Here is a 14,008-nt window from a genome sequence, read left to right as displayed (position 1 = left end):
TCCGAAGTTCAGTGCCATCTGGTGGCTGAAATGGCGGTTTAACTTTTGCCATACAAATGGCGGCAATAAACTTGTAGGCTGCAGTATTTTAACGGGCACAGTCACTTTTGCATGTCAACGGCAGACGAGAATAAACTTTTCGCTATACAGGTTTTTCTGGATCATCTCTTCCAGTGTCGATTCCCACAATGATGCAACCAGTCAGAACGAAGCGCCAACCCAGACAGAGACCTTGATAAAGTTCTATAAGTCAAGGGGTTTCGAAGTCGATTTTGTGCCACTAACAGGTTCACTGGGCTTGAATTAGAGAAATGAACACTTACGCAGCGCTTGCATTCAATTCCGGTTTCGCAACGTGCTAACGTCTGGAATGTATAGGCCTCGAATCCTCAGCTTAGGAGTATCTTCAACATGTTCCTTCATCAGTAAATAGAAAGCTGCCATTGGTATGGCACATATGCCATTTTTCAGATGGTGATGATAGTGATCAAAGTGGCCAGACTGAATTTCGGAAAGGGTCTATTGTTGTCAGAGGCTGTTGAATGGCCAGTTTTATTCGCTTCTCTGTAAAGTGTTTTTTTATGAGGTGTGCCGGTATTTCATCCTTCCTCTGCTCACTTGGAGAGACCAAATAGAACAGTTGGTAATGGAGATTGCTTTTAAACAATTTGTAATAAGCACAACAGCGATATCTCAGATGGTTCTAGGGTACGAAATAGAACACGCAAAAGACAGAGCTGCAGGTTGGTCTTTGTTATATTGAAAGACAATGTTCGCATTCACCTTTCACAGCGTGCCACACGTCAAACAGATGCAGGATTGCGGGCTGGTGTATTCTCATGTAGGCCTTTATGCTCGAGTGCCTGTCAGTCGTGAACGAGCAAATCAGGACGTTCTTCGATTTCAAGAAAGAAATTCCTCGTGCGCAGCCTTCCTTTCCCATGTTGCTGCTTGCACTTACTTCGGGACACCAAAAAGAAGGAATTACTTTATGGAAGGGGTCTAAAATATTGCACACTTTGTATCTTTGTCTTGTTCCTGTGTTTTTTGAGCCAATTGTTTTTCCTATTGTTGTGAGGGTTCTTACTTCCTTGACTTGAACCAGTTCGGTGTGGACAATCTTGCCCAATCGATGCGAGTAGAAACTGTATGTCATGTACTTCGCACCGTGTCCCGAAGAGTCAGATCGTCCATCTCCTGACAGATCCACGGGCTTTCCCGCAAGGGCTGTCAAATCCTCGTCTCGTTGCCTATCCCAAACCTGGAAATATTAAAGAAAGGGTGTGGCAGCTGTAACAGTGCAGTTAAAGGAAAATGAGACAACACAAAAGTGCATCAGCAGTTTTGTATGATAAAAAGCATAAATGTGATACATGCTACTGATCTCTGCATCTGGGACGAGGACAAGAGTCGCCAAAAGGAAGTGCCCAATGCGTCTTTCATGAGAGAACATGTCCTATCACTCATAGTAGGGTATGCTGCCATAGCATTATGCCGGCACACTGCAGAAAGAATTGCTGCAGAGTAAGTTACACTATGCTTGAATCAGATGAGGGATCTACGAACCGTTTGCACAGCAGGGAGGAGGTAAGCTTGTTGATAATCGTGGAATCTTCGTTCCGAGATGACCCTAATATTCATGAGGCGCATCATTCTGAGAGCTGGTGCAGGGCTAGAGCCGGAAAACAGCAGGACAGATGCGATATCGATATTTCCAACCGGTTTCAGTCCCACGTATGGTTGGCTGGACCAGGTGTGCGAGGGGTTCTTAGGGCAGAGGGTTGTCACAGTGAGGCAGCTTCCACTCAGATGGAGGGATGGCTTGGACGGTGCATAGCATGTCATGCAGAGCCTGAAGCACTCTAGCAGGCAACTTTCATACACAATGTACTTGTTTTCACCCCGAGGATGGCCTTGTTCGGTTTCTTCGTCATCCCTGCAAAAGTAAGCAAAACAAATTTAGGAGAACGACCCCAACCCTGAAAAAGTTACGTACAACAGGCTGTCTTTAGGTTGCCCAGTTTTCAGTTTAAACATGCTTTCTTAACATACCGTGGTGCATGTGTTCTGATAACAGACAAGTCGAAAACCACTAAGTGCGGCATGCTGGCCCAAAGGTGGGGCAAACAAATAAGCTATTGAGTCATTTCTATTTCGTTAGTCACTACAAATCCTTTGCAAACTAACGAGCAGGTGAGTGGCATTTGGCAACTTCCAGTTTCTTAAAAAGTTCTGTTTTGCTGTTGACAAATGACGACGATCTGCAAGCCTGTCTAAGCAAAGTTCTGAAAACTGCAATCTGGAGGTTTTAGAACCATGCTTGCACAGGCTTGCGGTTCATTGTTGTCGTTTTTCAACGGTGAAACTAAATTTCCAAGTAACAGGAAGTTGAAAACGCCGCTCACCTATCGCTGAAGCCTGTATACACAAACTCATTTATGTTACGTCACGGCATGGTGGTGGCACATTGGGCGCACTTCGGGTCTGGGGCTGTGGGCGGAAGTCCCCATGTGAGACGTGTATTCCTACATTGTTTTGTAAGGGACCAGACAAAAACCTGCTTTCTCGTCGAAACGCCGCGACTGGGGCTGTACCAGAAGAGTCAAGGAAGGTGTGGTCAGTTTTCATGTGCTGAATTCATTGGAAAACGTGGATATGTGGCGTGAAAAGAGAAAAGCAGACGCCGTCGGATCATGATTGCTTCGGCGGGAAGCGCCTTACGTTGAATTCATGGATACTTGTGGTCCTCAGATTTATTAGTTTTGTTCCAACATGAATGCCGGAAATCCTCATCGCATATCACCTAGCATTGACCAGCATGCAAAAGTGGGCCTTTCTTTCACTCGAAATACAGCATTCCTTAAATCTTTTTTCCCGGCGAAATCTGTGGACTGGAACGGCCTGCCCGAAGCCATCGTCTTTGCTCAAGACATTGATTCGTTCCGCCAAATGTTAACCTTGCTATTTTTTTTAACTCACTCCCTTATGTAATACCCTGACTCAGGGTTCTTAAGGTATTTAAATAAATAAATAAATAAAAATGGTCAAGTTGTACGGACCACCTGTGGACTACATTCAGTGCGTCAAGTTCAAACGGCCGCCTGATCGTTCGAACTGTCGCCTGCTCTTTCAAACACTTCTGCTTGTCGTCTGCTCTTTTAGACAACACCGGTCTGTAGACCAAATGTTGGCTTGGTACTTGCAATAAGAAGCAAGTGCAGGCCTCAAAAGACTTCGGTTTGAAGGTTGGTAGGCAGGCTTGATGTAAACAGTAGATACAAGGAGATGCTGATCATTGTTGCCAGTGGCCATCACCAACTTGTTAGGCCTGATTCACTTCGTCCGATTCTGCTTGCGATTTTCAGTACCGACATCGACCATCTCGGCTTTGGTTCACGCTTTTGCAGCCCGAGCGACGTTGCGACTGAAAATTGCAAGCGAAATCTCCCCATGCGAAACAGGCTTTAGCGTACATTCTACGGCATCCACGTTATTCACGCGAAGTTTTGCAATGTAACAAGCCTCATTAATTTCGCTGAGGTTGCTCAAGTATCGTAGTCACATTTCCAGGAAGACATAGAATCAACGATTTGAATGCAAAAAAGGCCAGGGGGACTCACACTGACTTTGACAACATCGCATTACAATGGTTTGGTTTTGGGCGACGGCGAGCTTTTTGCCCACACCCATCGTGCGTGCGCGGCTTCGGTGGCGTCCGCTAGGGGCGCTCTGGTTTGTTTGTAAACTTGAGTTGGTGTATACTCACATCTGAAAACTGTTGTCATATGACGGTTCATGGGTTGAGTCGTAGGTCGGATCATAGGTGGGGTCGTCATTTTGACACATGCTTGGTGGCTCCGAACTAGGTGGGCTGGTTGGGGAAGCTGGACAGTCACCACAGTCGCCAAATCTGTCGTTGTTTTCACACATGCCTGCAGGCTCCGAGCTGGCAGGTGGTGCTGGACCTTTGAGAGGTTCAATACAATTCAATTTTATTGACCGAAAAAGGTATACAAAATATTGGGAAAAGCATATGAACCCATAGCCGCTGGGCTAGTTCAGGCTCATTAACAAAGTATCACAAGAGCACAGAGCGACAGGCATATGTCATTAGAAAGCAACAAAAGTACTCCCAATCTTGTTACTATATTAGAAGCTAATCTCGGTTACCAATACCTAAGAAACGATAATGAGGATGAAAGATGATCTAGGTAGACAAGAGGAGATTGTGCCTCAGTGCATTGTTAAAAGTATGCGAATTTCGAAGGTCGTTCAATAGGGTCTTCCAGATTTTTGTCCCACAGAATTGAATTAGCCTTTCCCCCTAAACGTTGCAGCATTGTGGAAGGTTAAAGTGTCCAGACAAATTTGCCCTAGTTTGATGGAAACCTTTAAGAACTATAGTTATAGGAAATGGGTGGTTTGTGGTCAACATTTTGTGAAACGGTGGCAATTTTATACTTTACTAGTTTATGCAGTGGAAGAATGCTGAGGTGATCAAAGGAAATGCTCGATGCCTGTGTATAGTGCGAGTCAGTTATAATCCAAACTGCCTTTTTTGTAAACCAATAATGGGCGTGAGATACATGTTATAGGTTGTACCCCATGTTTCTGTACAGTATGTTAAATGGGAGTGGAATATCGAGAAGTAAATAATTTTCAAGGTTGAAGAGTCTAAGCACTGTCGAGACTTCAGCAGAATGCAGCAAGCATATGATAGCTTTTGACAAGTATAGGCTATCTGATGTTGCCAATGTAAGTGTAAGTCGAATATTACTCTCAGATATTTGAATGTATATACTTGTTCTATAAGAGAGGTGGCAATATAAATTTTGCAGTTAGCATAGTTTATTTGTTCTTTTGGTGAAATATAACATACTTCATTTTTTTTATTCAGCATCAACTTATTATAACTGCACTAGTCCTAGACAATAATTAGTTCTTCATTGATTATACTATTAATGTTATCCAACGAATTATTTGTGTAGTAAATTGCTGTATCATCTGCATAAATGCGAGAGATCATTGACATATAATGAAAAAGGACAGGACCCAGCACCGATCCCTGTGGAATCCCTGTTTTGATGGGCCTAATATTGCGTTTATACCGTTTGTGTTTATACCATTAAGAACTGATATTGGCCTATAATTTTTAGGTTCGTTAGCATCATCATTCCCACCTTCACATTCGGCATGTATGGAGCTCAGAAACTCTGATGGCAGTGGCACTTGTTCGGAGATTGCGGATGAGGTTCCATGTAGCCTGTCTAAAAGATCCCAAGCGTCGCCTGTGGCAGATATGTCTGTCTGCACCGCATGGTCCTGTCGTATAGCCGTGTTCACTTGGACGTCTGAAAAAGATGTTGGGCATTTCAGCTCTTTATTGCTGGAATGCATATAAAACACTGTCAATTCACAATGAAAAGAGCACGTACATGCCGACCGAGTTTGAGGACGCGTCTGTGTAGAAACTGAGCGACACTTGGTTCGAACTTGTATGGCCAGAGTCCTTGTCACCTTTCGTGGCATCTATAAAAGAAGTCAGCAGTAATTAGATGATTTGCCAAACTATTCGCAAAATCTTTCTTCACCATTTTGTAGGTTGTAAATCTGCAACACCACTGACTTCACGTTTCGATTCACAAAACCTTTTCCTTTCACTGCTTTTTGTGCAGTGTTCTACGAGTTTCTATCACCAAAAGCAAAATAAATTCCTTGAGAACCAGACAAGGCACATAGAGCTTCTTTCCCTTGTTCCATTTTAACAGTTTTTTTTTTTTTTTAATTCGCTATGTGCAGTGCAGATGACCTCAGTGACCAGGCCATGACTACCTAATTTCCAGGAGATTTGAATTTCCTACCATTGTCTGATTTTAAAGTTCTAAGTGATTTCTGAAAATGTTCAATAAGGAAATAAATGGTGGCTATTGGTGACCATGGATGTTCGCTGTTGGAAAAACCATGTATACCATTACTGCTCAGTGCTCTTCTTTGACACACTGCAATTAGGATGGCATGTAGGGGGCACAATGCAAGAACTCCACAATTAGCACTACCTTAGTGTAGTGTACGGACATACCATATGTTTATATATGTGCATAGCAAACTGCCAAGAAAGAAGTAATTGCAACACAAATGTCATGTCACGCTAACGCAAGACGAAAGTTACAATTATGTTGCGAGATGAAGTCCTGGGCTCTACCCGACGCGACTGGTCAGGGTGGATGCATTGCATTTTCTGTTTGTCAAACTCTGGGGTCGGAATCCTAAATTCCTGGGATATGTATCACTAACCATGGTTGTGCTGCTTTGGTGGATGGCTGTGCTTTGGCTGGTGCAGCTACCATTGCTTGTGTCCTGAAGGGCAGTCAATTTACAGCACAAATGTCATGTCATGATAACACAAGACGAAAGTTGCAATATTGTTGCAAGGTGAAGTTCTTGGCTCCATCGGACACAACTGGTCAGGGTGGATGGATTACGTTTTCTGTTCGTCAAACTCTGGGGTCGGAATCCTAAATGCCTAGAATATGTATCACTAACCATAGCTGTGCTGCTTTGGTTGATGGGTGGGCTTTCGCTCGTGCAGCTTCCATTGCTTGTGTCCTGGAGGGCAGTCAAATTACAGCACAAATGCCATGTCATGATAACGCAAGACGAAAGTTACAATAATGTTACGAGGTGAAGTCCTGGGCTTCATCCAACGCCACTGGCCAGGGGGGATACATTGCATTTTCTGTTCATCAAACTCGGGGGCTGGAGTTATGAATGCTTTGAATATGTATTGCTAACCATGGTTGTGCTGGTTTGGTGGATGGCTTTGCTCTGGCTCGTGCAGCTTCCATTGCTTGTGTCCTGGAGGGCAGTCAATTTACAGCACAAATGTCATGTCATGCCAACGCAAGACGAAAGTTACAATAATGTTACGAGGTGAAGTACTGGGCTCCTCCACCCGACGCAACTGCCCAGGGTGGTTGCATGGCATTTCTACTCATCAAACTCTGGGGTAGGAATCGGGAATGCCTGGAATACAGACAAACCCGTTTATAACGAACAGCAGGAAACGCTACGTTCAGTTCGATATAGCAAAAACATTTACAATGAACTTCCATGATGCGTTCGCTGCAAGGTGAGGGCTCTTTTTTTCTCATTTATTCACTTATGCCTCGTAACAATCCCCTGAAAATCTTTCTTTTTTTTGCGTGCATGCAAAGTGTGTTCTTTCAGCTTACCTCCCCTTTTGAATCGCTTCTCTTCGTAAGCAAACACCTTGGGATGAAAAGTTTTTTTTTTGTCTGTGCGTGCGTGCGTGCAGAGTATTTTTTAAGCTTTCTCTTCTTCTGCATCGCTTCTCTTCGCAACTTGAGCTTTTGGAATTTTCTTTCTTTTCTACTTCTTTTTTGGGGGGAAGGGGCAGGCTGGAAGGCGATTGTTTGCACGTTTCTAGAAGCCTTCCAGGGGGAAAAGTTTGATATAGCCAGTATGTTGTTCGTTATAAAAAGTAATTTTTACGTGCATTTTTATATAAATTTTTCGTGAGTTGATATCAACAATAGGTCTGTTCGATTCGCCTGAACTGGCTGATGTAGTTCAGCAGTGCAGGAACTGGTGCATTCGATTCAACCAGAAGTTGGACGGCCGCTGCACTGGCGCGTTCTATTCATCCCAGTTCTGAACTAGTTCAGACCCAGTTTCTCGAAATCTTGCACCGGCTCTTGCACGACTGCGGCAAAATCTTGCCGCAGTCGTGTAAATAACTCCTTCAAGTTCTCTTCCGGGTGCTGTGTACATAGTCGCAGCTCATCCTTGAGGCAACACTTCGCGTCGATGGAGGCGAACGCCATGCGGACGTGAAGTTATCCCAGCTGGCGAAGTCGCCCATGAAGCGTCACCACAATTTCGCACTGCCCTCCAGTGCGGCTGGCACGACCTGGCTTAGTCGTTTGTCGGCGGTGACACCTGTCACCAAACAAAAGTCCTCGAGCCGCTCCAGAAATTCCTCGGGCGACTGAAGAACTCTGAAGTCCGAGAAGTTGGGCAGCTGGGCCGCAATCTGGGCACAGGGCCGCCGGAGGGATGGACTGTGGCCACAGTCGCCACTGGCCCTTCGGCGCCGGCGAGCATCGAAGCCACCATTACGATTTGTCGCAATTGTGCTGCAACGTTCTCACGTTGCAGTGCCGATCCGTCGGTCTGTCGGAGGAGCTGCTGAACTAACCCCTCTGGCACCCTGAAAGAGTTTATGGTGCAATCCCGGACGAGCCCCCACTTGTCACGCTTGGTTCGGCAGAGCGGGCACTTTCACAAACGTCTCACGTGAGCTTGCAACACTCCTTTATTCCCTCCGCGCCGTTTCCCACTGCCTCCCGTCTCTCGCTGCTTCCTGCGACCCCCGGGAGTGGGGACAAGCATTGTCTCTAAGAATCCCCCCTAGGGAAGGAGTGTCCCCGCACGGTTTCGGTTGTTGCCGGCGCCACACACTCCTCACACTCCTTAAATGTGAAATGTTCATTTGGTACCCGTGGCCTGCTCGCCGCTGTTCTTGCCCAAGGTCGCCTTCTTTTGGGCCGAGCTCACAACCCAAGCAAAAGTTCGAGAGCATGACAAAATTGAGCTCATAACCTGTGAAAAGGAAATTGCTATATTTTCAGGATTTCCGAATTTCGAATCGGAGTAAAATGCTTTCACCGCTTTCACGCACTCGCCGATGCGACAGCCCTCCGAGCGGCAGGGTTGAGCTTGTTTTTAACATACTTCTTGTACGTCTTCGTGTGCATGCCTCGCTTAGAAATGTTCAAAGCAGCGCACAAGTTATTGAGTATAGTCTGTTTGTTCCCCGTACTGAGAACAGCACGAGTCGCAAGCATGTTCACCTCGAATGGATTGCACCTCGCATCCCCGTCTACTCTTGGCGAACTCCAAGTGGTTTCCACTTCTCTGCATGCATCGTAATTCAGGATCAGTTTCACTGCAATGCCATATTGTCGATCTCCTTTCGAGAAGTTCACCGAGCTGCTGCAAAGCTTGCATTTGACACACCGAAGCAGCTTGTTCAAAGCAGAAAGGCTTAGCCTGGTGAATGATGTTCTTGTTGCCATCGCTTTAGCGTCTTCTGTTTTCTCTCACAAAAGAGACTGCTTCCGTCGAGTGGTGGACATTTGAGAAAGATGTGGAGCCACTGATGAAGCATTGGGTTTGCCACCGCAGAGTAAGGGGACCGGGGAACCAAGTTGAGGTCGGACAGGTACGGAGCATAGGAGAATTCTTCGTCCATTTCATCCGCTGGGTTCATCAATGCTTCCGCTTCGTCTGCCACCCCCTCCAGAAACATCCACCTGAAGAGCTCTGCCACATTCAACCCAGTTAGAGACAAAATCTGCCCCAATGAAGTAAAAACTGAACAGTCTTTGTACCTGGATGGCATGGTCCCGGCACGGACTGAGGCATACTTGTTGGCTGGAAATCGGCACAGGAACAATTTTTTTTTTTTTTTTCTTTTGGTCATCACAGTCCCCGTCAGCTTGACGTCCTGCGAAAGCAACTCCTCGGCGAGTGTTGGCGACGTATAAAACCTATCTGTGTACAGGTGGTACCCCTTTCCAGGCGAAGCGCACTGCACTTTGTCGAGAAGGTGAAGGACGATTCGACAAGTGAAAGGAAGGTCTGGCCGAGGGAGGCTCTCCGTAGTAGTGCTGCCGTAGTATGGCCCGAATGCAGAAACATACCCAGATGCGCAGTCTGCGAGTACATACACCCGAAGGCCCCACTTTGTCGGCTTCTGTGGGTTGTAGCACTTGAAGGAGACTCGCCCCTTGAAGCCCACGGTGCTCTCATCTACGCAAATCTTTGGACCGGGCTTGATATGCTCTCTGCACTTTGAATCAATGTAGCTGACAACGTTTCTCACCTTGCTGCCACGTGTCGGCTGTCCTGATGGGCCTTGCGGAGGAGGAGAAACGTGCAGCATCCAGAAAATTTGCAGAAATCTTGTTCGAGTGAACACCAGTCGAAAAAAAGGCATCTTCTTCAGAATTTCTTCGCTGAAGTACTCTTTGATGTCTGGCTTGGGATTCAGTGCCATGTTCATAAGGACTCCGAGAAATGCTTTGAACTCATCGACAGTGACGTCCTCCCAGCTTTTCCAAATGGAATGTTTTGCAAGAGGTTCCGCAGACGAAATCTTCTCGCACGCATACCGGTTTGTTTCGTGAACGATTTCTCCAATCAGTTGATCCGTAAAAAATAATTGAAAAAACTGGAGTTCAGATTGAAGATTTGAGGGCCCAATTTGTGATTTGGGATTACTCACACTGAAGGTAAGCACAGGAAAGTCCGGGAGATTGTTCGTGTACAAACTCAAGGACGATGCTTGTGGCTGAGCGGCTCCGCGGTTGTCTTGAGCAGTCGTTTCATCTTCATCTCTACTTTCGCTCAAATCAGCAGAGGACGTCTTTTTATCATCTGACGGAGGGATATAGTTGTTTTCTTCACTGAAATTGTCATCACTTTCAACTACATCACGCGAAGAGTTACCATAAAATGAGCGTGGCTGGAACGTGGCCATCCCTCGTGGCAGCAAAGTTGAAATTCGCACGCTCCTCCATTGTTTAGACTGTTTAGAATTAGTTCTGCCCTCTATGAGAAAAAACTCAAACCCTTTCAAAAGTGAAGTGTATAAACGTTCCAAGAGATGGCACCACCAATCCAGCAAAAAAGAGCGAAGGAGCACGTTTTAAAGAGCGCGGGAACGCGTGTCGGGCGACGCCCGACACCGGACCGGAAGCGCGTTTCTTCGATGTCGGGCCACCCGGCACATGACCGCAAAGGGTTAAAACAAATCTCTCTTGCGCAAATTCTAAATTTGTTTTGATCATTCTGATAAGCCAACCAGTGACCAAGTACAGCAAGTCATACTGCATGCATAATGCACACATGACAAATTCTATGCTTCTTAGCTTTATCAGAATGATAAAGATAACTTTACAAGTCTCTAGGCTTTGCTGCAACTATCGTTGAACACAGAATATTGAAGCAAATGAGTGTTTCATAGGTATGCCTGTCAAGTTCTAGAAACATAAAAATTCGGCCATTGATATAGCTCTTCATACAGATTCCAAATATGTATTTAGTTTTCATCTAGTTACTATAGTTATTGAGTTATGTGCATACATAATGCAAAAAGCAGCACTTTTCCTGGGACCTTTTTGATGTACTAAATTTACAAGAAAAGTATCACGCTGTATCTTATTTGACTCTTCGGAAATTGCTAAGTGCTGATATCTAGGCACACTTTGAACAAAAATACTAGAACTATACAAAAAAACTTTGTGCTCTGTAACTAAATATTTTCAGTCTCCCTTGAAACAATAAATGAGAAGTTTCATAACTAATGCTGGTAGAAAATTCAATTTTAAGTAGATATCAGCACTCCACATGTCTTAAAGAACATGTGTACCAAATTTCGTTACTATAGGTTAACTCTTAAGTTCACAAAAGGCTGCCCGGAAAACATGAAATTTTCAAAAACAAGAAAGTGAGAAAAACAAGTTTGAAAGCTTGTGAAGTTTGTATTCATTGAAATGCCACTCTATTTACATAAAATTTGGCCACAATGGCAAAATGCACTGAAGGTTTTTAAAACCCTCCAGCAGAATAACTTTGTCTTCCCTGGCTCTCGCAGTTTGTCTCCTTAATGTGAGCCCTCTTCACTGTACTACAACGGTGTGCCCCAATTGCTTCCACTGTTTGCTTGGTGTTCATTCTCTTGATGCGCATTTGATCACACTGGTCACCATGCATGGCCAAATCTTCTGAAGGAAGTATTCCGATCTCTTCCAGCACTCTTTCAAAGCCTGTATGGCCTTTGTTGTACCAAAGCACAGCAATCGCCGTGGCCATCTCCACAGTAGCCCTGGAGGTGAACTTGGTTTTCAGGCACAACAGCCCTATTTTACTATTGAGTGACTTGGCCGCATTTTGTGTCTCTCCGTAAAAGCATTGAGAAAGTGCTTCTCGTCAATGAGGCACTTATGTATGGGCAGAATTGCCATTCCCTGGGCTTTTGTCAACAGCGGGGTGTGGTGTGGTGCAGGCTCCCCAGTGCTTCCGCACGCTTGCGCTTCCACCACGAGTTCGGTCCTGCAGGGCAAAAGTTGTGACTGCTGGCACCATCACTGGAACAGCTATGAAGATATGTGTACATGCTTCGGACAGTGTACATGCTTCGGACACTGCCTTTGTTGCTTGTGTTGGCCATCTTATAGTACATCTGTGGTTTCTGTATAGTTGAATCCTTGGTTTTTCACCGCATGGCAGTGGTGTTGCCAATTTCCACAGGGCAGTTCCGAGGCGCTTCGAAACATGGTTCGTGCATTCCTCTTTTTTAATCGCAGTCACCATATACTTTTGCCTCACACACTGCCATATTTGCACTGCTGCAGCGGGTTCCATTGTGTGGGATGAGTAGTCCGTGTTTTTTTCGCAAACTGGACGATGAAAGGCTTGCCACGCTTCTTCATCGTCGCCGATGTCCTTGAGGATACTGCGAGCAAGGCAATAATTCGAAAGAATTTGGAAGTCGAGGCAGAGCCCAGTGTCCAGGGACACAACTGTGCTTACTCCATTGTGACTTTTATGGCGCCTGTTTTGCCTGGTGCCATCAAACATGACTGGCACATCTCTGCCGCCGGCTGCGTCCTTCGTGATATTTCAAGCCAGCTCCAAGTTTTGGCTCACTGCTCTCATCACTGCACCATGGCGCTTATTAGAAATGGTGTTGAATGTTTTATGGTGCATTGGACTTGGAAGTCCGAGAATTGTACGAAATCGCGAAAGTTGGTCGTGTCCTGCACCTACAGTTCGGGCTGCCACAACTTGTTTCAGGTTCACCGCGATGCTGTCGCGTGAGCTTCTGCTGTCATGACAAACACTCGCCCCGGGGTCACTGGCCGACGTAATCCGCCTCGATGTGTGCGTGGACAAAAGCATAGACTCGGGGCAATCGTCATTTTCAAAAAGTAGTTCAAGGAATGCTAAAAGTCCTTCGCGCTTTTGAGCTGTGTCAAGAATCGCCAAGGTTTTTTTTTGTTTTTTTTTTTTCTTTTGTTATGTTGTTTTTGTTACATTTCTTCTGTGTGGGTGGTACGTCGGGGCATGCTGGGTATCCCGAAAAGAAGCGACCGGGGTCTGGCTCGTTATCTCCACTCCACCTTGTGTATGCGGCATACCAAGTGTGGGTTGCTACCTAATCGACGCCCGATCGGGACGTGCCTCGCTCGCTCCCCAAGAAGTCACTCGCACAGTGTGCGTGTTTTAGAACAGCTTACTTGAACTCGCACGTCGCTGGTGAGCGTCTTGTCCTCGTTGTCGTCGTCGTACCCACTTTCCGGTCTGCAGGTTAAAAAGCGACCCCCCTTGTCCTGCTTCCCCTTTTATATCCTCGCCCCCCACCGATCACATGCTCACCACGATCCGTCCACGTGCAGACCCACGCCCTTGCCATAGTCCCCGTACGATCCCTGAGCGGGGATAACGCGCTGTATGGTGACGCTCCCCCATCCAAGGATCCGGGTGAGCAGGAAATGGGCTGTTCGGCCCTGGCAGGGCGCGGGAAGAACGGACGAAGGGGTGAGGGAAATGCAAGAAAGACATGACTCCAGAGTGGGGTGGCCGGACGGATCTCCACACCTCGTCGCCTTCAAGGCTCGGACTCCGGGGTGACTGAGTCGGCGAAGGGCGGAAGGTCCCCGGCCAGGAACTCCTCTAACTCCACCATAACAGTGTCCTTGGCGGGCGGAAGTGACAGCGGGGCTGCGAGGGGCTCGGCCAAGCAGGGGAGTGGCACCAGTGGGGGCGGCAGCGGGTCCGAGACCGCGGTGGTCGCGGCGGTGGAGGCAGCGGCAACGGCTACGGAGATGGCCCCCTCCTCAGGAAGCTCCCGGGCCGCCGAGGCTGGGAGGTCGGGCCGGTTCCTCCGGAGTGGCTGCAGCGCCGCCTTGACGCACGTAGG

General features: G+C 46.6%; 1 protein-coding gene and 2 pseudogenes across 1 annotated transcript; all 3 read right to left on the bottom strand.

The window, feature by feature from the left end:
• Positions 1–4,207: 4,207 nt before the first annotated feature.
• Positions 4,208–6,944, bottom strand: LOC120836223 (annotated as a pseudogene).
• A 1,564-nt stretch (positions 6,945–8,508) lies between these two features.
• On the bottom strand, positions 8,509–10,564 carry LOC115313547 (piggyBac transposable element-derived protein 4-like). The gene is made up of 3 exons (XM_040207852.1): positions 9,127–10,564; positions 8,706–8,968; positions 8,509–8,622 (listed from the first exon to the last, which is right to left on the bottom strand). Exons 1-3 carry the CDS (start codon positions 10,562–10,564, stop codon positions 8,509–8,511), a joined length of 1,815 nt encoding a protein of 604 aa, XP_040063786.1.
• Positions 10,565–11,634: 1,070 nt separating this feature from the next.
• Positions 11,635–12,450, bottom strand: LOC120838097 (annotated as a pseudogene).
• Positions 12,451–14,008: the final 1,558 nt, after the last annotated feature.

The sequence above is a fragment of the Ixodes scapularis genome, unplaced genomic scaffold (genome assembly GCF_016920785.2).
Source record: "Ixodes scapularis isolate PalLabHiFi unplaced genomic scaffold, ASM1692078v2 PGA_scaffold0__279_contigs__length_252992795, whole genome shotgun sequence".
In the NCBI taxonomy this organism is placed as follows: domain Eukaryota; kingdom Metazoa; phylum Arthropoda; class Arachnida; order Ixodida; family Ixodidae; genus Ixodes; species Ixodes scapularis.
This window is presented reverse-complemented; position numbering and strand designations above follow the sequence as displayed.